The 23,413-nt window shown below is 36.9% G+C and overlaps 1 protein-coding gene across 1 annotated transcript in view; it reads left to right on the top strand.

The window, feature by feature from the left end:
- The window catches only part of PRUNE2 (prune homolog 2 with BCH domain), a 313,372-nt gene that overhangs the window by 67,022 nt on the left and 222,937 nt on the right, over nucleotides 1-23,413 (top strand). Inside the window, exons 5-6 of the mRNA XM_049769754.1 lie at nucleotides 15,773-15,925; nucleotides 19,325-19,419. Of these exons, the coding sequence (XP_049625711.1) occupies nucleotides 15,773-15,925; nucleotides 19,325-19,419 (248 nt within the window). The remainder of the gene's footprint in view (nucleotides 1-15,772; nucleotides 15,926-19,324; nucleotides 19,420-23,413) is intronic.

A 23,413-nucleotide genomic window follows, 5' to 3' on the forward strand; every position in this document is an offset into this window, starting at 1 on the left:
TGCAGATATATGAGGTAAAACAAAATAATTCATGTCCCCAAGTTTCTATGAAAAAGGTGGAAGACCCTATCTAAAAAATAAAAAACGAGTGGCAGTTCTTTTGCACAGGTGCAGCAAAAGTTGGGGAAAATAGGGAAAACCTTTAGCCTAAAAACAAGGTGTTCCTACTCATGAAGCATCTAACCTTAGAGAACTTTTCCTGGGACTATGAAGAAAGATTTTGGGGTTAGACAACTTAGTAACACCAAACCTTAAGGGAGTTTTATTTGCCCATAAAATTTTTTAGTTATCTTTATTTTCATACCAGAACTAGTTCTTTTTCTAAAGTAATCTTTAGTGAGTAACTATGATATGACATTACATCTGACTGTTTGAAGTGATCGATGATTTATTTGATCATTCTATATTTCTTGAAAGTGTTTTAGTATATTCTTCTAGGTCTTTCTGGAATATGACATTCTATATATACCTTTGCAGTAGAGAATTTTGAAAAATATGTTTCCAATCGTTGGGAGATTAGATGTTTATGGCTAGGAATGGGGAAAGTCTTTAAAAGCTTTATAAACAAAACTATGGAAATAATAGTACAAACATTTGTATCAAAAATCTGAATGTATTATAGACCATCTTCTTTTTTTTTTTTTTTTTTTTTTTGTGTGTGATTTTTGGGTCACACCCGGCAGTGCTCAGGGGTTATTCCTGGCTTCACGCTCAGAAATTGCTCCTGGCAGGCACGGGGGGACCATATAGGACGCCGGGATTCGAACTGATGACCTCCTGCATGAAAGGCAAACGCCTTACCTCCATGCTATCTCTCCGGCCCCATAGACCATCTTCTTATTTGGGTATTTTTTGCCTTTAATTCCATGGCCACATCTTGTAACATGTGATACTGAGACATACTAATGTACTAAAAGTAGATTTCAAAATGTGCCAAGATATTCAATCTTGCATTTTATGTGCTGTGCTTCTCATACTTGACAATCAATAATGCAGTGATTATCAGTGCATTCCTTAATGTACAGAAGTTTGTGTCTATTTATTTATAGTTTTTTTTGTTATCTCCTTATCCATTCAATTTAAAAGTATTATGGCACACTCATACTCCATACTGGGTTGTTTTTTCTCCATGCTCTATCTCAAATTAGATAGAAAAAACAACCCAGTTCTAAGACAATATATAACACACAGTTTTATTTGGGCCTCAATCTAGGAGTAGAACTTGATTCCTTCTAAATTTCCCTTACTAAATCCTACCTATAAAATGATCCTACCTATAAAATACCCAGCAATGACTTCTGAAGGCTGGGTCAGGAGTAGCCACTGATTATTGCTGGGTGTGGCCACAAAATAAAAATAAATAAACCAATAAAACCACTACACTCAAAATCCAAGTGCTCCATCTTTTTGATTAACACTCTTAGCACTGTCTGGTCCAAAATCTATGTGTTCTTCAGGCAAAGGGATACTGGCAGGCTTTCAGCTCTGCCTGACTCTTTTTGATCTTTAGGATTTTTATACCAGGGGTGGCAAACAGGATTTTTACCCTCACTCAAAATGACAAAATGAAATATGTATTAAATATATTATTGTTAAAATTATATGCTTTTGTGTGAGTGTCTGTTTTGGCAGGTCACGGTGTGGTGTGGCTCTCTGACTCTCACAGTTTAAAATTTTGGCTCTTTGTGTCGAACTTGTTCGCTACCCCTGCTATAAACTCTTTTCTCTTTTATCTACCTAGTTTCCTTTCTGGCATTACTGGTCTCCTCCCTTTGATTCTCTCACTCTAGAATGTAAATTCTATGAGAGAGAAGACCTTGTGTTTTACTCACTTTTATTATGGTGTCTCTGCTACTGACAATAGTGTTTGCCTCGTAGATGATCAATAGTAAATACTGGCATCAAATGAGTTTTTCAAGATTTTATGTACACTTTTTAGTTTTATAACTGCATTTAGTTAATGCAGTGATGCTGTGATATCTATTCCATTCCAGCATTCTAACATCCTGCCTCCGCTTTTATGCCAATGATCGTCTAATGCCTCATACATGTAAACCAGGTGCTCTACTGCATGTTGCCTCTCTAGCCTGGTCCTGCATTCTGATTGTTCAGTTTGGACATTGATCCTTTTAAGTTTACTTTGCCTTATTGTTAATTTATATATTTATTTTTTGTGTCACACCTGGCAGTGCTCAGGGGTTACTCCTGGCTTTGCACTCAGAAATAGCTCCTGGCAGGCATGGGAGACCATATGGGATGCTGGGATTTGAACCACTGTCCATCCTGGATCGACTACATGCAAGGCTAATGCCCTACTGCTGTGCTATCTCTCTGGCCCCAAGTGTACTTTGCCTTTAAACTTAATTTTTAGAAATGTGCACTTTAGTGTTTTTAAACATTCAGTTATATTTTTATCCTTTGATTGCTATTATAAACATAATTTGAACCCTTTTGTATGGTATAATATGTGTTCCAGGAAGGAATATAAAATATGAATATAAAATATAAACACACAGTTCAGGAAATTGGGCTGGAACAAAAGTATAGTGGGTAGGATGTTTGCCGTGCACCCAGCTGATCCTGACCTGGGTTCAATTCCCATCACCCCATATGGTCCCCTTGAGTTTGCTAGGAGTAATTTCTTAGTGAAGAGCCAGGAGTAATACCTGAGTGTCACTGGATATGCCCCAAAATGAAATGATCACACAAGAACACTTTTTTAACAGTAGCTAAGGTAATGAAATAGAACAAGATGACCACTTGTTGCCCTTTGCATCATTATACTTTCTTCCATACTAAATTAACAAGCATTCTCATTTTCACTCTGCATTTCTCTGCTTTCTTTATGATTCTTCTACCCCTGTAAGTTGATATTTTGCCTATTTTCTATGATATATATCTGTAATAAGATGACATTTTATTCCTATGAGCACAATTTGTGCTTAAATGTTGTATTTTCTTAAATAGGTCTTTATATTTTTTTATATTTTTGTTTTGTTGTTGTTGTAGTTGTTCTGTCTTTTTTTCCCCAGGTATTTTAACTGGTTTGCAAAAACATATGTGACTAAGAAAGCAGGGGAAAAATAGCTCAGGGAAGATAAAAGCATGTGGAAAAGGCATTGAGTCAGGTTGATAGAGTCACGGTGAGGATGCTGCTATTTTTGGACCTTCAAGCTAAGCCTAGGCAATATAAGGCCATTGTTTTCTCCTCTCTCTTTTTTGAACTCACAATTCCACTCTCCATTTCTTGACCAGAAGATGCTTCAAGGACCCAGTTTTGAGAAGCGAATTTGCTAGAAAGAAACCTCTGTGTTCTTTGCATCAGTTTCTAGCATGTGGTGGGTTAGGGCTGAGGTCTTTTCATCTTGCAACACCACCTAAGACAGCCTGTATTAAACCTATTTCTCTGCAGTGAGCTGTCCTGTCCTCCATCACTCTTTGCCCTTGCTGTAAAGAGGCCAGTTTTGCTTATCCTACTTGTGTGCTCTTGAAGTGGTGGATAAACACACAGAATAATACAGGTGGAGACATAGAAAGCAGGTGCCGTTTAAAACTTTGGTTTTGGGGTCACACCTGGTGGTGCTCAGAGATTACTCCTGGCTCTGCACTCAGAACTTACTCCTGGAAGATACAGGGGGCCATATGGGGTGCTGGAATTTGAACAATTGTCCATCCCGATTGGCTGCATGCAGAGCAAATGCTCTACCACTGTGCTATCTCTCCAGCCTCCCTGTTTAAAACTTTGAATAGCTTACAAGAACCAATGAAAGGATAGAAGGAGTGAGAGCAATAGTATAGCAGGTAGAGTGCTTGCCTTGCAGGTACCAACCAGGGTTCAAGTCCCAGCATCCTATATAATTCATGAGCCCATCAGGAATATCTTCCAGAGTACAGAGTCAGGAGTAAGCCTTGAGCACCATTGAGTATGCCCCAAACCAAAATAACAAAAATGATTAATATATAAGTGACTTGATATTCATAACATTATTAAAATTATCATAATACCAGTTTCTCAGTTTAAGAACAAAAAAAATTTCCAGTCCCCCCAACCCTTGTTAGTGTTCTTGAATAGATATCTCATACTGCTGCAGACAACCTCTGACTTATGCAAACAAAAAAGTAATTCTTACAGGAATTGGCATGGTATGTCAAGAAACTACCCATTCCTCAGTGTATAAAATTATTTATCTGTTCTACCTTTAGTCTAGTAACCTTATTTACTGCCTCCTTACACACACACACACATATATATATTTGGTTTTTGGGCCACACCTGGTGATGCTCAGGGATTACTCCTGGCTAAGCACTCAGAAATTGCTCCTGGGGAGCCGGTGAGGTGGCGCTAGAGGTAAGGTGTCTGCCTTGCAAGTGCTAGCCAAGGAAGGACCGAAGTTCAATCCCCCGGCGTCCCATATGGTCCCCCCAAGCCAGGGGCAATTTCTGAGTGTTTATCCAGGAGTAACCCCTGAGCATCAAATGGGTGTGGCCCAAAAAACCAAAAAAAAAAAAAAAAGAAATTGCTCTTGGCTTGGGGGACCATATAGGACGTAGGGGGATTGAAATAGGTCCATCCTGGGTCATCGCGTGCAAAGCAAATGCTCTACCACTGTTCTATCGCTCTAGCCCCCTCTGCCTCATTTTTATTCTCACTTATGCTCATGTTTTTTCTGGAAGTACAAGAAATGAATATTTTAATAGTTTTTTTACTCATTTGTACAAAGTCTTGTAGTTTGCTATAGCTGTATAACAAAATTCCATATATTATAGGATAATATTATATTCAAATGGTGAGGTAGAACCTGAGTATTATGAATGTTTGTAAAAAATTATACCAATTAAAAGTAGGTATCCTGTTTCTAGTGAATAAACAGTCTGCTATTTCTTTCCATCACTATGTTCTTCAGACCCTGCCAGGGCAGTTACAGATAAATGTCAACAGGTGACTGTCACGGTGAACTTGTGTTCAGGCTAGTAAGAGATTTAGTGAAATCAACATCATTTGCATTTTCTTAAGTTAATACTTCTACAATAGTTATGTCTTGCTGTTATCTTTTAATAAGGCAGAACTGAAACCCGGAAATGTCAAGATACAGATCATTAGCCTCACTTTCATCTGGGAAGATTCAGATCTACTTATGTAGATTACTTTCTAATTGTTTGCATAAAACATTACTTATCTGAGAAAATGTGCTCATTCAGGTGAGATCATAAATGACCTTGTTTTTTAGAAATATTTTTTCTTTTCTCTCCCCTTTCTGTTTTGTTTTGGTTCTTCCTCTTTTTATAAAACCTTTCCTTGGCTGGAGTGGTGGCACAGTGGTAGGGCATTTGCCTTGCAGGTGGCTGTACCAGGATGGACCTCGGTTTGATCCCCAGCATCCCATATGGTCCCCCAAGCCAGGAGTGATTTCTGAGCGCAGAGCCAGGAGCATCACCAGGTGTGGCCCAAAATCCAAAAATAAATAAATAAATAAATAAATAAATAAATAAATAAATAAATAAAAATAAGTAAAATAAAAACTTTCTTCTTTTTTTGGGGGGGGTCACACCCATCAGTGTTTAGGGGTTACTCATGGCTCTGCACTCAGAAATTGCCCCTGGCAGGCATGGGGGACCATATGGGATGCCAGGATTTGAACCACCATCTATCCTGGATCCTCTGTGTGAAAGGCAAAAGCCCTACATGTTATCTCTCTGGCCCAGTCTATTCTTTTTTATTTTCCTCTCCTAACTATTCTACTATATGCTTCCAAGATTTTGTTAGCATTTCCAGTCTAGCTGAAAGCTATAACTTAAGGCTATCCAAAGCCCCATTACAGTCATAATAGCTTAAAACCAGTGTTTGGTTAGACTCTGAAAGGCTTTTCACTTTTATTTGTGTAAGAACTTGACAGAACCCACAAATAATGAAAAACAAAATAGCAATTGTTCTCAGTTTAGAATGTGAAGAAACTATGCCCAGAGTTTTTTTTAGAAATACATTTCTTCTTCTTCTTCTTTTTTTTTTTTTTTGTTTGTTGGTAGTTTTATTTGAACTTTAATTAAGAAAAAAAGAAAATTTACAGCGCTTGCTATTTTAGTGGCCTGAACTAACAGCTTCAAAAAGCTCCTTATAAGGAGATCAGATAGGAAGGGAGCAGGGCCAGTTTTCCTTTCTTTTTCTCCCTCCCACCCCCCCTTGTCCAAAGAGTGAATCATCTGTCTCCTTTGAGTCTCATAAAGTTCAAAAACAAGTAGACTGCATGCTACTCTTTTGCTCAGAGAAGGCTTGCATTGAGTTCAGCAAAAAGAAATTATTTTTCTCTACTAGATAAAAAATCAGAACAGTTTCTCAACCATAAATTATTTCTTGTGTAGTAATTCTTGTATAAAATTATTTCTTGTGACACATGAAGGTAATCATTGTTTTTAAATTTACAGTATTACTCTACACTTGAATAGCCTGTTTCTTTAATCACCTTTCAGGCAAAATGTGAGTTAAATTAGATTTTCTTTCTTCTTGCCCTTTTTTTCCAATTCATCCTTTCCCTCCCTTTTTTTTTATTGTTAGTTATTTAATTTTAAAATGTTAGTATAAGAAAAATAAATCCCAGGTGAAACAAGGAAAGCAATTTGAATCTTTTATTTTTACTAAGAATTGATCATGCAGAATATGCCTTTAGAGCAGTACATGTTTTCCCCAAATAACTTCTGACTTCATTAGATCATGTTTAATATTAATGTACTGCGATTGCTTTTGGCAAGAGGACCTGCACTTTTCCATTTTTCCCAACAAAAAATATTTGGGTCGACTCATTTTTCTAATATAATAAAATGTTTGTTAATGTTTTTTGCAATAATTGCTTTCTTTGCTGGCCTAATAGCTGGAATGCTTTAAATATATATGGAGTTATTTATTTAATATTTTTAGTTCTTTAGAATTTGCTGATAGTTAAGTCAATTTTACTTCAAAAAATGGTTTGATTTTGCTAAGAAGTGCATTTGACTGATAATGATATATTGATTTTTTTAATTTGGGTTTTGGGGCACATCTGACTGTGGTTAGGGTTTATTCCTGGTTTTGTGCTTAGGGATCACTCCTGATGGTGTTTGAGCACCATATACAGTGCCAAGTATAGTACTCAGGCTGTATGAAAGGTAAGCAACTTACTTGCTATACTATGGCTCTGTCTCTGATACATTAAATATGGAACTAAATGGATCTTTAATTCAAAGCAGAAACATGTGCTATACATAAGTACTTTAGATTGAAGTGGGCTATAGCGTGCCTAGTACAGTAAAAACTGTAAGTGAACATTTTTTAAGAATCATTTCATGCCACCTCCATATCATTCTTCCTACTTTCTTCCTTCCTCTCACCCTTCCTTCCCTTTTTTCTTTTTCTTCTTTCTTTATTTTTCTCTCTTCTTTCTATTTCTTCCTTTTTCTTTCTTCTATTTCTTCCTTCCTTCCTTCCTTCCTTCCTTCCTTCCTTCCTTCCTTCCTTCCTTCCTTCCTTTCTTTCTTTCTTTCTTTCTTTCTTTCTTTCTTTCTTTCTTTCTTTCTTTCTTTCTTTCTTTCTTTCTTTCTTTCTTTCTTTCTTTCTTCTTTCTTTCTTTCTTTCTTTCTTTCTTTCTTTCTTTCTTTCTTTCTTTCTTTCTCTCTCTCTCTCTCTCTTTCTTTCTTTCTTTCTTTCTCTCTCTCTCTCTCTCTTTCTTTCTTTCTTTCTTTCTTTCTCTCTCTCTTTCTTTCTTTCTTTCTTTCTTTCTTTCTTTCTTTCTTTCTTTCTTTCTTTCTCTCTTTCTCTCTCTCTTTCTCTCTTTCTCTTTCTTTCTTTCTTTCTTTCTTTCTTTCTTTCTTTCTTTCTTTCTTTCTTTCTTTCTTTCTTTCTTTCTTTCTTTCTTTCTCTCTCTCTCTCTCTTTCTCTCTTTCTCTCTTTCTCTCTTTCTCTCTTTCTTTCTTTCTTTCTTTCTTTCTTTCTTTCTTTCTTTCTTTCTTTCTTTCTTTCTTTCTTTCTTTCTTTCTTTCTTTCTTTCTTTCTTTCTTTCTTCTTTTTCTTCTTTTTCTTTTTTCTTTCATTTTCTTTCTCTGAAAGGGGATTGGAGTTTAGACCACTTGGCTATGCTCAGGATTTACTCCTAGCACTGTGCTCAGGGATCACTCTAGGCAGTGTTTTGGGAATCATATATAGTGCCAAGAATTGAACCTAGGCCCTCTGCAAAGCAAGCACCTTACCCACTGTATTATTTCTCTGAACAATTCATCTCCTTTTAATGTCAAATCACACTTAGTCATCAGTCACAGCAGGAGTCTCTTTTCATTAAATTATTTTGCAGGTCTCTGTTTCATTCAGCAGTTGTTAAATTAATTTCTCAACATTTGTTTTTGTTTTTGATTTTTGGGCTATACACGGTGACACCCAGGGGTTACTCCTGGCACTGTGCTCAGAAATCACTCCTGGCTAGGGGAATCATATGGGATGCTGGGGGATCAAACCACAGTCCGTCCTAGTGCAAGGCAAACAACCTACCTTTGCACTACTGCTCCAGCCCCTTAACATTTCTTTTTTTATTTAGCATATTACAGTATTAGGTTACACAATGAGAGCTTGGGATGTGACTCAGCTGTAAAGTGCTAGTCCCACCTCTTGAAAGTGATCCTAGTGGCATTGCTGTTTTGATCTCTGTGCCACCAAGGTGCCCCATTATATACCCAACTAACACTGTACATAAATATTGTACTCTTAAATAGTGAAACAGCTGCAGTGAAGAGAAAATAAGGGAAGATGCAGATAAAGATCTCTGAATTAAAGAGATGAGATTCTTGGTTTGTCTGTCAGCCACACATGTTTTTGGCGGAATTTCCTCCTGTTTTATGTTTTGATGCTATTAAAGTTTAAAAGGTTTTTTTTTTTACATTTTATTTTCTAATTGTGACTATAGAAAAACAGATTTTTATATTGTATTTAAATCTTGCTAAATGTACTTATAATTTGAATCTGATCTGTACGTAGTTCATTGAAGATTTCACGTTCACATAGCCATGTATCATCTATGAGGAAAAAGAGTTTTTAATATTTGCTTTTCTTTGTTGGCTTCAAACAAAAGCAGTTTATTTGAAAACAGTGTAAGAAGGGGTAGATTGGAGAGCACACGATTGAGGAGGCCTCTCTGTGATTTTCCAGACCATCTAACAATCTTCAAGTAACTTCCGAGGACTCTTCTCTTGAGTTCTCTGAGAGAGGGAAGCAGTACCCCCATCAGGACTGAAGGTACCAGGGGCCAGTAGTTGGCTGATTTGCATGTTTATGGATAGTTCTAGCATCTCAGTCTCTTTGAACATTAGTATTCCAAATTCTAATGTTCTCAACTGAAAACATCTAGTTTTCTTCCTTTGCAAGCTTCTCTTCTTTGGATTCACAGTTCAGGCTTCATAACAGGCATTCTTGTCTCATTCCTGATTTGAAATGGAAAGTTTTCAATACTTCACAATTAAATACATCGTTTTCTCTATATGAGTATATGCATGCTCTTTTTTAAATTAAGGATTATTCTCCTGTTTCTGCTTGATTGATATATTTAGGGGTGTATATATGTGTGTGTGTGTGCGTGTGCGTGTGCGTGTGTGTGTGTGTGTGTGTGTGCTTTGTGCCACATTGCCAGTGTTCAGGTCTTAAACTGGCTGTGTTTAGGAATTTTCCCAGAGGGGTTCAATGGACCAGATGCCATGTAGGGAGTCAAATCAGGATTAGCTACATGCAAAGCAAGTGTGCCAGCCACTATGTAACTCTAAAACCCTTATTTAGCAAAGCTCACCCCCATCAGTGAGGAAAAGCCTTGAAAGTGGAAAGCCCTCCAACACCGATCACCAGTTCAATCTTTTTTTTTTTATTTTCACAGCATTTACTTATTTTTCTTTTCTTTTCTCTTTTCTCTTTTGTTTTCCTCTCCTGTCTCTCCTAATTCATATATCAGCCAATTACTTATCTTTTCTTAACTCAATTATTTCTTAAGAGCTCAGACTCAGCCTATGAGGGTAAGCCTCCAACAACAACCTAGGAATAGATCACTAATGTTTGTTTTTATGTGGGCATGAGTTTGTAGACAGTGGACTCCCCTTTGATTGCCAAATCTAAAGTGTAAGCAATCCATGCCCAAGGTGTATTTAGCCCCTTTTATATATTATTCCTCCTCCTCCCTTCAGAAATCCTTCTATCCTCTCATCCCCCAATCCTGATCCATTATCCTTCCCTATTTAACTCTCTTTACCTTTAGTTCTTAACCCATTAGGTACAAAGACCAACCTCCTGCCCCAATACACCATCACCCAGCTTCCAAAGCAAAAGAATACACTCTCAGCCCCACATCTCGTGGCTAGGCAAGAAACTACAACCAACACTCCTACTGACTCAAGCTTTGTGGCCCTTCTTCTCACCCTCCCAAATGTGGACTGTTGCATGCTACCATTTCATCTCCAGAGGACCCCTTCCACTTCACTTGAACACTTCTCATTATATGCTGGCATCTACGGTGTTTGGAGTTCCTACATTTTCGACCCTTGTATCTGTTCATGGAGTACTATATGTAAATGTGGTATATATTCTAAATACCTCAAAGAGCACTTATTTTTCTCATTCTTTGTAATGTGTGCCAGTCTCTGTGGTGTGAGATTGTAACTCATGGTTGTTTTGATTTGCATCTTCCTGATGATTTGTGTTTTGGAACATTTTTTTAATGTGTCTTTTGGCCATTTGTTTTTGTGTGTTAATTTTGTAGCCTGCCACTTTGCTATATGACTCTATTTCTATAAGCTTTTTGGTAGAGTCTTTAGCGTTTTCTAAATATAATATATTATCATGTCATCTGCAAACAGTGAGAGCATGACTTCTTCTTTTTCTATCTTGATGCCCTTGATATCTTTTTCTTGCCTAATCACAATGGCAAGAACTTCCAGCACTATACTGAATAGGACTGGTGAGAGAGGGTAGCCTTGTCTTGTACCAGATTTTAGAGGAAATGCTTTTAGTTATCTTCATTGAGAATAATATTTGCCATTGTCTTGTGGTATATGGCCTTGACTATATTGAGAAAAGTTTCTTCCATTTCCATCTATTGAGAGTTTTTATTATCTGATGGTTATGGCAAGGATTTTCAAAACTAGGTTAAATAGTTATGGTAAAACTGAACATTCTTCATTTTTATCTGATCACAAGGGGAAGGATTTCAGAACTTTCCTGTTTATTGTAAATATCTTTTTTTTTTTTTTTTTTTTTTGGTTTTTGGGCCACACCTGGCATTGCTCAGGGGTGACTCCTGGCTATCTGCTCAGAAATAGCTCCTGGCAGGCACAGGGGACCATATGGGACACTGGGATTCGAACCAACCACCTTTGGTCCTGGATCGGCTGCTTGCAAGGCAAACACCGCTGTGCTATCTCTCCGGGCCCAGTTGTAAATATCTTGAAGATTCCTTTTGTTCCTATTTTGTTGACTTTTTTTTTTTTATCATAAATGGATGTTGAATTATATCAATAGATTTTTCAGAATGAATGTAACCAATGCTTTTGGTCTTTCCTTTTGTTTATCTGGCATATTATATTAATTGCTTTGATGCTCTGTTGAAGCTTAGGATGAATTATACTTGATCATAATATATGGTTCTTTTTAATATCCTTTTTAATATAAATTGTGTTTGATTTGCTAAGATTTTGTTGAGGATTTTTACTTCAGTGTTCATCAGGGATACCCATCTCTAGAGTTCTTTTTTAGCAAGATCTCTGTCTGCTTTCAGTATTAGGGTAATGTTTCTTCTTAGAAGCTGTTGGCAAGGACTCTGTTTATTTTATGTTTTGTAAAAGTGAGACAAATATTGAGTATTTCTCTTTGAAGAGTTGGTAGAACTCTTCCAATTAACTAGTAAGCCCATCTGGACCTGGACTTTTATTCTTGGGGAGAGTTTTAATTGCCTTAACTTTGAGATTGGTCTCTTCAGGTTTTCTACTTCCTCCTTACTCAGTCTTGTAAGCTTATATGTTTCTCAAAATTCATGCATTTCATCTAGGGTCTCCAGCCTGGTGATACAGAGTAGTTCATAGTAATCCTCTTACAATCTTTTGAATTTTGAGGTGTCTGTTGTGATTTTGCCTCTTTTATTCATGATCTGTTTGGGTTTTCTTTCTTTTTCCCCTTATTAGTGTAACTGAGGGTTTATTTATCTTATTTATTCTTTCAAAGAAAGAGCTCCTTGTTTAAATTAGGTCTTTTCTTGTTTTTATCATTGATTTTCAGACTATTTTTATGATGGCTACAGATCATAGCTTTATGATTGCTATTCTTTGGAATTTTTGAGGATTATGCCTTTATTTTATCTTTGTAAATGTCTCATTTTTAATAAAAAATAATTTTTGAATTGTTGTTATTGATAAAAATGAGCAATATATGTCAATAACACGTTTGTTACCACAATACTTTTTTATACTATGCATGTGTTTTTTCTGTTTGTTTATAGAGTGGCTAGGAGATATGTGCTAACATTTCATACTATATGCATGGAAATATGACTAATTGATAGGGTCAGTATCTTGCATGTATGAGATTCTGGATTTTCCATCAGAGTTCACATTAAAACAATTCCTAATATGTAGTTGTCTCCATCCAGTCTTGCCAATTTCCTTCATATATTTGGATATTACATCACTAGATGTTATGGTATACAAAATTGTGATTGGATTATCTTCTTAAGTATTGGCCTCTTGATAATAAGAAAATATTTGACTTAACCATAAGCAAATTTTCGTGTTATATTGCCTACTTCTTTTGATATTAGTATGTTTTCTCTTTTACTATCCTCATACTTTAAAATTAGTTCATGTAAGTTATATTCTTATAAGCAATATGCTGCTGTTATGACTTTTAAAAGTAAGCTTGGTCACCTTTTCTTTATAATATAAATACACGCTTTCTGTTTTAGAAGTAAACAAGATAACATTAAGTTTACTAGCTTAGTCATTTTAGTCTAGAGTTTAGGACTGGTAAGCATATAAGATAGGTTGTTATGCAATAGATCTCCAGAACATTTTCATTCTGTGCTCGCTAAACATTTATTTTCCTTACATGGCTATAATTGCTCTTATATTTAAGGTGGTTTTTTTTGTTTGTTTGTTTGTTTTGGGGCTCAGAGGTTACTCCTAGCTATGTGCTCAGAAACGATACCTGACTTGGGGGACCATGTGGGATGCTGGAATTTGAACCACTGTCTGTCCTGGATCGGCTGCATGCAAGACAAATACCCTACCGCTGTGCTATTCCTCTGGCCCCTGTATTTAAGTTTGAATTTATCATATGTTTCTACTTGTGTTACTTTTTTCTCATTCCTTTACTACTATTAACCAAAATACTTTGATTATTACATTTCTCTCCCCATTGGTTAGTTACAAATTATTCTAAAAATATAATTTAGTAAGTATAAAACTATACTTTTATAAGATAAACTCTTAGTCTTGGATTACAAAAATGAATTTACCCAGCAGCACAAGAGAGGGGAGAGGAAGAAGCTCCACCAGAGGTGGAGGGGGTGGTGAGCTCTTAAGTGGTATCAGATATAACAACTTTTTTCTTCAGAACCTTAACACTACTATACCCATGGTTTTTAAACTATAATAAAACATATTAAAAATTATTAATTTTGTAGTATAGGGCTAATAACATACCATAAGCCTCTCATATATGGTGATCTTTGCAACTTTCCTCTCAATTCATAAATCTTGAAATAATTTAATTCTATATGCACCCTTCTTAATTTCTTAGCCCTAAAGTTATTGTCTATTTTAATTTTAAATCATTAGCATAAAGTACCACATCTGCTCAGTCATAGGTGCTCGCTAAGTGCTGAAGGAATGGATAAAAAAATCTTAAAATATATTTGGCAAGGAGTAAAATATAAACTTAGCTGTAGAGTATTTGCCTTGTACACGGCTGACCCAGGATGGACCTGGGTTTGATTTCTAGCATCCCATATGGTCTTACAAGCTTGTCAGAAGCAGTTTCTGACTGCAAAGCCAGAAGTAACCCCTGAGTGCCATGGGTATGTGTGTATGCGTGTGTGTGTGTGTGTGTGTGTGTGTGTGTGTGTGTGTGCAGAAACAAACAAAATATATATTTGACAATGTTTATTTTCTATGATGATTAATCAATTTATGTATTAATTCCAGCATAAGTTATAAGAAGTTATAAGTTGTGGAAATCAGTATAATTTTTTTATTGAGCAAAGAGACAGTTGGAGTAAAACTAGTTTTATTTTGTTTTTATTTGGCTCTACTCAGGGATTATTTCTAATCATGATGGACAAAATGTGGTAGAAATCAGTCATCTGTGTGCAACGCAAATAAGTACTCAACCCACTATATGGAGGGTAGATAAGATTTTTGATTTGCATGTAGCTGACCCTGGTTTGATACTTGGCACCATATCTGGTCCTCTAAGCACCACCAGAAATAATCCCTGAGTACAGAGCCAGGACTAAGCATTGAGCACAGCTGGATGTGGCCAAAAATAAAATAGCAGAGAAAATAGATAAAGGAAAAAAATTAAGTACATAAATACAATTAAACTATCAAAAATAAAGGTCATGTACTGAAGGGGGGCAAATGGAAATAGAAAGGACAACTGACTTGTTTGGGGTGGTGTTTTTAGGATGTTTACTGTGCATGTAGATGTAATGTCTAGGCTTTGTAGTTCTCAGGATAGGTTCTAAAAACATGACCATAGCCTCCCCTTTCTCACTCTATTTCTCTTTTACATTCTTCACACCTTTTATCCTTTAGTTTTTGTGCTCAGAATGACTGCTATCAAGGTCAAACTAAAAGCTTGGGGAGATGTTGGTATCTTGATTAGTCATAAGTTTTCATTTTTAAAATGAAGTTTAATCATTCATTCATTAAGCAAAACTCTTTTCCCTATGATTACACATTAACCTAGCTAGGCTTAGGGCCAGGGACAGGAGATGGTGACCATTGTGACCTTGTCATTTCAAGTTGAAACTATACATAGGAATTTCTGGAGCTGGTGAGTGGCATATTTTTACTTCAGAATTGGAACCTATGGTTTGACTGGAACTTGTGATTCCTTATCTTACTTCAATTAACATCTGAATAAAGGCATAATTAATATAAGAAAAAAAAGGAATTCTGAGTAAAGTGATTAAGTGGCAGCAGTTTTTCTCTGATTTGTTTGTTTATATTTTGGACTACACCTGTAGTACTCAGAACTTACTCCTGGTTCTGTACTCAGGGATTACTCCTGGCAGGTTCAGAGACATATGAGGTGATGAGATCAAACCGTGGTTGTCTATTTGCAAGCAAGCACCCTACTTGCTAGACTGTCTCTTCAGCCCATTTTTTCTGGTCTCTTAAGAGGAATATTGAAACATAAAATGGTATTTACTATTGAAAATTTACTGTAACATTTAGCGTCCAATTTGAAATGTTTAAAAACCAACCTTATCATTTTCTCTGTTTGTGGAGGGTGGAAGAAAGCTCTGTATTTTGTTCCTTTTCTATAGACACTGTGCCACAGAATATTCATTCAAGAGTCAGTGATGATAAGGATATTGATCCCCAGAGAACTATATGACAGACAAAACTCTGAGGGTTTTGAAAAATGGTTTCTTAAATACTACATGGTGGAGATATCTAGTGTCAACAGGAAAGTAGGAGGTGAAGTAGAGGAGGGGGCAGAAAACATGAATATTCTTTGGCTCCTATTCTGACTTGCTACTCCACCCTTCATATTTCTCAGGCAGCATCCTTTTCAAGTGGATGACCATGGAATCTGAGAAGATTTCAGAGAAGCAAGAGGAGATTATTTCTATCTTGGAGGAAAAATTTCCTACTTTGCCTTCGAGAGAAGAAATTATTAATGTCCTGCAGGACACCCAGTTTGGGGCTCAGGGTGAGTGACTTTGTCCTAAGCACTGTTACCCCACTGCTGAGGAGGACTTACTTGTGCTGGGGCATATTACTTGGAGACATAAGGTAAATATGAGTATATTCTTTCTTGCTTCTCTATTGTTTGTGCTTTTGGAAAATTATCAGGAACATATTGTTAGCTCACCTGCAACTAGACAGACATCACTTCAGCCTGTTCTCTGAGGCTGTCATGTTAGGGTATGTGATGAATTCACAGAAGTATCATTCCACAGAATCCCTGTGCTCAGAGGGTTCTATTTTGAGAGTGTGGTAGGAACAATGTTAAGCACAATGGGGTTTCATAAATCTAGTAGTTTCAGAAAGAAATGAGTGAAAAGGGTGATACAGGTAAAATTGTTCTCAAAGTTGAGACTTTTTCAAGAATGTATATTTCTGGATCAGTTGTTTTATTATAACTCTAACAATAATCTTAATCTATAACTTAATCTCCATAAGGTCTGATGGTATGAGGTTTTGTTGATGAACTTCCTGATTCAACCCCAAGTCAGCCAAAGTCAGGTGCTTGGCTTATCTCCAATTTTCCTAACAATGAAACCTTCAAAGCCTTTATTGTTTGCCCATCATCATATACACAGTTGGCAAGTGGTCAGGCTAGGAGTGAAATCTAGACAGTCTATTGTTAAGGTGCAAGATTTTCTCTCTTAGCTTGGAATCTCCAGGTTCAGAGTTCTGAGGAAAAATAGGTGATTTCAGAAAGTACTGCCAGGAGAAGGAATTGCTTTTTCCAACCAATTAACTCTGAGAAGCCAGGCCCTATTTCTACCAGGAAGCTTCTGGGAAGAGTGTGACCTGTCCCTTGCATTTTGCCTGCCAGAGAGTACAGTGAGGGTGCTGGAACTTTACCACTTTAACCTCTGGAGCTGATTGTTTAGTCTTTTGTAAGGTGGTATTGGTTAAAATTAACCAAAGTAGAAATATTGACATCCCAGAAATCTCCATCATCTGATGGGTCATACTGGTAGTTGGTATGCATTTGCCAGTAGAGAGGATAAATAACTACTTCAAATCAGGGGCCTGCAGTTGCCACAGCAGAGGCTTTGGTAGCCTGAGAAACCAACATGAAAAGAGCTGTGGGTGGCTGGTGTCACAGAGGACATGGAGATAGGAAAAAGAGGCAATGTATGAATGTAGACAGGAGTGAACATATCTGCTGCATTTGTTAAAGTGTGAACGTATGCATATGTGTGCTTGCAGGATGGTTTATGCAGTCATGCCATACATTTTTTTTGTGGGGTCCACACCCAGCTATGCTCAAGGTTTATGCTCAAGGTCTATACTTAGGGATTAGTCCTTGCAGGCTCCAGGGAATTAGATGGGATTGAACGTGGGCTGGACATATGCAAGGCAAATATACCATATCTTCTGTACTATCACTTCCTCCCCCATTTTTTCTTATCATGTATTCTTAAAACAAGATCAAACTCGTAGAGGAGGAAGGGTTTTGAAGTTCAAAGCATACCTATAGTTCTCCAAGAATCTTACTGGCTTTGTGCTCATGAGTGACTGCTGGTGGTACTCTAGGGATGATATGTGGTGCTAGGAATTAAAAATGCATGCATCTTCATTCCTGTACTGCCTCTGAGGTCCCACATCAAACTTTTAATGTTAGAATATATCCCATAAATGCTTTTATGTTGCAATGTGATAGTCTTTAAGTATTTGAACCCAAAAAACATTCATTAGCCATCTATTTCCCCTGTGGCTGCGATCGACATAATTCTGTCTTTTATGTCTAAGCACCTACTGGTAAGGACATAAGTACTTTACTGGACTCAGAAATACAGATCTCAAGAAGTTAGGCCCAACCAAGTGTGACAACCCACCATGGAAATTAAATGTCAAGCCAATTCATTTCCTGTTTTTTGGTAATAAATTTTAGTAAAAAGTAAATTTAGCTAGTGGCTAAAACTATGTGATTTTTTTTTAAATAATTTCACCATTCTGGATTATTCCTTTTAGCGCCTTTGTATGTCCATGGTTTTTTATTGATAGCATTTATTACAAAGATAATTATGATAGTTTTGAGATTCACAATGATAAGAATTTCAAGAAAATACTATCAAATTTACTGAGAAGCATTTCCAAGGCAATTTTGGGTTTATTTAAGGATTACATGACCAGTTTTTATATTATTCTCGTTTAGCTTTATCCCCACATTCAGTCCCCTCTCCAACCCCATTCATCTCTGTCCTTGTCTATCCTGGGCCTTCAGAAGCTAAATCTAAATACTTAATCATCTAGGCTATCTGAAGATTGCTAGTTTCTGCCTGAATTTGGTCCAGGAAGAGTTAGCTACATGTTCGAGGAGGGGGAATGGGGTGTGGTAGGCATGAAGGTCAAGGAAAGAAGAAAGAATTATGTTTTCCCTGTCCTCTTCCTGATTTGATGAAAACTTTCTTACAGTCCTTTCTCTGTAGTTCCAGAAGTCTGCTTCCTTCCCTTACCCCTTTTCTAATATCTGGATATCATTTAATCTTTTATGAATTTTCCCATTTCATCTACATCTTGGTAAATTTTTGGCTACTATAGACTCTTACCTTTGCTTCACATGAAGTGAGTTATCTTTCTGGCTAGGATCCAAAGTGATAAAGAGTTACAATTGTGACTTTTATTTTAAAACATGTGAGCATTAGGGGCCGGTGAGGTGGCATTACAGGTAAGGTGTCTGCCTTGCAAGCGCTAGCCAAGGAAGGACCGCGGTTCAATCCCCCGGCATCCCATATGGTCCCCCCAAGCCAGGAGCAATTTCTGAGCGCTTAGCCAGGAGTAACCCCTGAGCATCAAACGGGTGTGCCCCCCCCAAAATACCCCAAAAAATCCCCCCAAAAAACATGTGAGCATTATTTTGAATAAAAGTGTTATTAGTTGGGAAAATCTGAAATGCACAGGTAAATTTTTTACAGTGTTCTAGGTAGCCCAGAATCACTCTTGATAACATTATAGTTTTGTGCCTTGGTCTGGCGGGGTACAGTAGTGTGGGTGGGTGGGGGAAAGGTGCATGGAGTTATAGAGATTATATCCAGAACCTTTCACATGTTAGGAATTTGCTATATCACTTGAGCTAGCTGTGCAGCGCCATTCAAGAATTGTTTTGTTTTTGTTTTTGGACCATGCCCGGTGATGCTTAAGGGTTACTCCTGGCTCTGAGCTCAGAAATTGCTCCTGGCTTGGGGGATCATATGGGATGTGCAGGGGATTGAACTGCGATCCGTCCTAGGTCAGCTGCATGCAAGGCAAATGCCCTATCGCTGTGCCACTGCTCTGGACCCATTGTTCAAGTATTTTTTAAGTAATCCCTTGATATTATCACAAGAAAGAAAGTTTCCCAACCATGGAATTTTTTTTTCTCTCTCCTCTACAGGCTTAAGTATTGAACAGGCAATGCTGAAGGATATCAAAGAACTGTCAGATGGAGAAATTAAAGTGGCCATTAGTACTGTCAACATGACCCTTGAGGTAAGAATAGAGTTGCTTCTTCAGTGATGATAGTCACGTTCAGTGAACTATCTGGAGCATAGTTGTACTGTATATTATTTCTGTGCATTATTCTTTCTGATATGTTTCACTAGGAATAAAAAATTTAGCCTGGGTGAAAGCATTCTGTTGAATCCATGGAAAATAACAAGTTGGATTCCCAAGATGAATATTTCATCAAAGTGTACCTCTTTAATATGTGTCTAATGCATGTGATTAGAATTGCTTCCTTTTTTTTCTCCCTTGTGAATCACCTTACATTGTCCATAAAACATTTCTAAGAAAACAGGTTATGTATTGCCTTTTGAAAATCATTTGGACACATGCCATTTTGGTAATCAATGCTAAAAGTTTGAGTATGAATACTATACCCTTTCCAATCTATTATGAGTGACTGAGCAAATACTGCTTTTATTTTTCCTTGTGTTTCTTTGATCAATTGCTTTTTGCCTACTTTCAGTGTATCTTTTTGATGACTTGTATGTTAATCTTAATTAAGTTAACTATGGGAATCATATTTTATGGAGACACGGTGTGCCACAGAGGTCTTTTTCTTATGTGCCTTGATCAAGTTATTCACCTTGGGTGAATAATTCTTTTTTTTTTATTTTTATTTAAGCCATTGTGATTTACAAAGATATTCATAGTTGGGTTTAGCTATACCATGTTTCAGGATCAGTCCCATCACCAGTGTCAACCTCTCTTTACCAATATTCCCAGAGCCCATACCATGCCACCACCCTCCACCCCAGTCTGACACCATAACAGGTACTTTTTATGTTTGGTTGTTAAAGTTTGGTTTTCATGATTGTATTGTTGTTGACTCTGGCTTGAATATTCAGTTCTGTCTTTTCTTAAATTAGTAGTACCAATCTACCTGAGACCACTTTGCCCCATCTCCTGTCAGTTTATATGTGTCTTTCTATTCCCCTACTCCATTTCTTTCTTTATCCTCACTATTTTCTGGGGCCTAAGGTATAATTGACAACCCCCATTTAAGCCACTGCATTTTTTTTGTTTTTGTTTTTGGGTCACACCTGGCAGTGTTCAGGGGTTACTCCTAGTTCTACACTCAGAAATCATTCCTGGCCAGCTAGGGGAACCATATGAGATGCCGGTATTCAAACCACCGTCCTTCTGCATGCAAGGCAAACACCTTACATCCATGCTAACCCTCCAGCTGCCACTGCATTTTTTTGGTGCAGTTATTTTATCTTTTTTGTGCAGTTATTTTAATACCACATGAAAGTAATATTATCTTGTATTTATCCTTCTTCTAGCTTACTGTATGTAAATAATATCTTCCAGTTCCATCCATGTTGCAGCAAATTGCATGATAGCCTCATTCCTTACAGCTATGTAGTATTTCATTCTATATATGTACCACATCTTCATGATCCACTTGTCCTTTGTTGGACATCAAAGTTGATTCCAATTCTTAGCTACTGTACCGAGTGCTGCAATGCATAGAAGTGTGCATATCAGTTTTGTTGTTGTTGTTGTTGTTGTTGTTCTGGGGATAGATACCCCAAAGCAGGATTCCTGGATTATATGGCAGTTCTATTCTGAGTTTACTGAGAAACTTCCATACTGTTTTCCATAGGTGTTCGTCCAGGTGACATTCCCACCAGCAGTGGATGAGAGTACCTCACCATATCCCTGCCAACACAAATTGTTCCCAATAAATTTTATATGTATCAACCTAACTGGTATAAGATGATACCTCATTGTTGTCTTGATTTGAATTTCCCTAATGATTAGTGATAATGAGCATTTTTTAAATATGGACATATAATTCTTTTTTTTGGGTTTTTTTTTATGGGGTGAGGGGGTCACAGCTGGCAGTGCTCAGGAGTTACTGCTGGTTTTATGCTCAGAAATCGCTCCTGGCAGGCTCGGGGGACCATATGGGGTGCTGAGATTCGAACCACCATCCTTCTGCATGCAAGGCAAACACCTTACCTCCATGCTATCTCTCCGGCCTTGAGACACATAATTCTTAAGTCAAATTCATGGAATTACATACAACTTTTTAGCATTTACTTATTAGTTTTTATAATTTTATATTGCTCTTCAAAAGAATCTCATGGTGAAAGTCTCTCTCTCTCTCTCTTTCTCTCTCTCTCTCTCTCTCTCTCTCTCTCTCTCTCTCTCTCTCTTATGGTTTTTGGATCACACTCAGCAGTGCTCAGGGGTTACTCCTGGCTCTACGGTCAGAAATCGCCCCCAGCAGGCACGGGGGACCATATGAGATGCTGGGATTCGAACCACATTCCTTCTGCATGAAAGGCAAATGCCTTACCTCCATGCTATCTCTCCAGCCCCTGTGAAATTCTCTTAATATAGCAGTCATATATATGTACATTCACATCTCAGGGAACTCAAGAGCAAACCCTATCATTTTTCTCACTGTCAATTTGTCAAATTTATTTCTATCTGATTGGCATTATGTAGTTTGGCACAACCATCCCTGTGGATGAGTTCCAGAGGCAGGCTGCTATTACAAAAGATATCACATTTGGTGGCTATGTACTGCTTCATTCCATGGACTTTTGAACTGACAAATGCCCTATATAATTAGCTATTGATGTGACTCAATACAAGAAATAAATGCAATTTGGGATGTAGAAACTAGATAATCACCTTCAATTAGAAATTTGCTTTGTGCCTAGAAATTCAGGGGAAGTGTGGATCTTGCAAGGGTCAGTAGCTCTGAGAATCATTTCTCCTAGTTCAAGCCTTAGGGTTTTCTTTTCTTTCCTCCCCCAGCCCTTGTCTCCCTTTATTTAATGGCATCTTATTAGGTTTTAAATGCCTTGTTTGGAATTCCTTCCTAAATTAACACCAAGCATATTGTAATTGCTTAGGGAAGTGTCTGTAGTTAGCAAATTATTTGGGGCTCCTATTATTAAAGACTTACCATAGCCTTAATGTACCTTCATTTGTATTATAGGGACATACAAATTGCTTTGTCAGAAATGTTAAACTGTAAATGTTTATCTAGCTGAACAAGTGATAAAATGATCATCTCAATCTTGACAGTAATTTACATAGAGGTCCAGTAATTAATCAGGTGGCTAAGTACTTCTCTGAAAAGGCTACATGATCTCTGGGAAGAAAGAAAAGGGCATTTGTATGTGTAAAAAAGAGAATACACACTTATTAATCTCTGAACAGTTAGATTAAAGCTTTTCAATTGTGCATACCTGGGTTATTATAGGTGACAAAATAGAGAAGAGCTCCTTACCAATATTTATTAACATATTTTTTGAAAGAGAAAATGCACATTGTTTATTCGGTTGGAAAAATTCCCTCAAGTTTAAGATAGAGTTCAGTTTCTCAGTAGATTACTCTATGTTATGGTGGTGTTTTTTTAAATCACTGCTCACATTGGACTTGATTTGATTTCAAGTTTCCTTTTGCATACCCAAAATATTTTCTTTTTAAATTAATATTAGGAACCCAACCAATCTCACCTTGTGGGTTTTGGAGCAACAATTAAAAATCAAAAAGATTTTTCTTTTATCTTGTTCTATTATTAAAAAATATTGTCCTATATACTTAAAATTCCTTCATATTTTTATGATCACCCTATGTATACTTCAAACCTCATCTCAGAATAATTTTGGCTTTGTGTATATGCTGTGTTTCATATATACCTTGTTTTATATAGCTGATCATGGAAGATATATTTTTAAACTCTTTGGGAATAGGATGGTATCTTTGACTTCCTGCTGCCATTAATTTATTAGCACAGTTCTAGACAGTTCTAGAAGACATAGTTCTAGAAAAGGCTTGTTCAAATGCTGGTTACATAGTTGTGTCATGAACCTTATATATACTTTTTATTTCTTCTTTGATTTAAATAAATCAATTAGGAAAGCAAGTCCATTTAACTATGCAAACAATGCAATCTACTTTGTTTTCTTCTAATCAGTCTTATCCAGAGAACTATAGCTGGGTGCTGAGATCATCG

Source organism: Suncus etruscus, chromosome 3 (genome assembly GCF_024139225.1).
Source record: "Suncus etruscus isolate mSunEtr1 chromosome 3, mSunEtr1.pri.cur, whole genome shotgun sequence".
Taxonomy (NCBI): Eukaryota; Metazoa; Chordata; class Mammalia; order Eulipotyphla; family Soricidae; genus Suncus; species Suncus etruscus.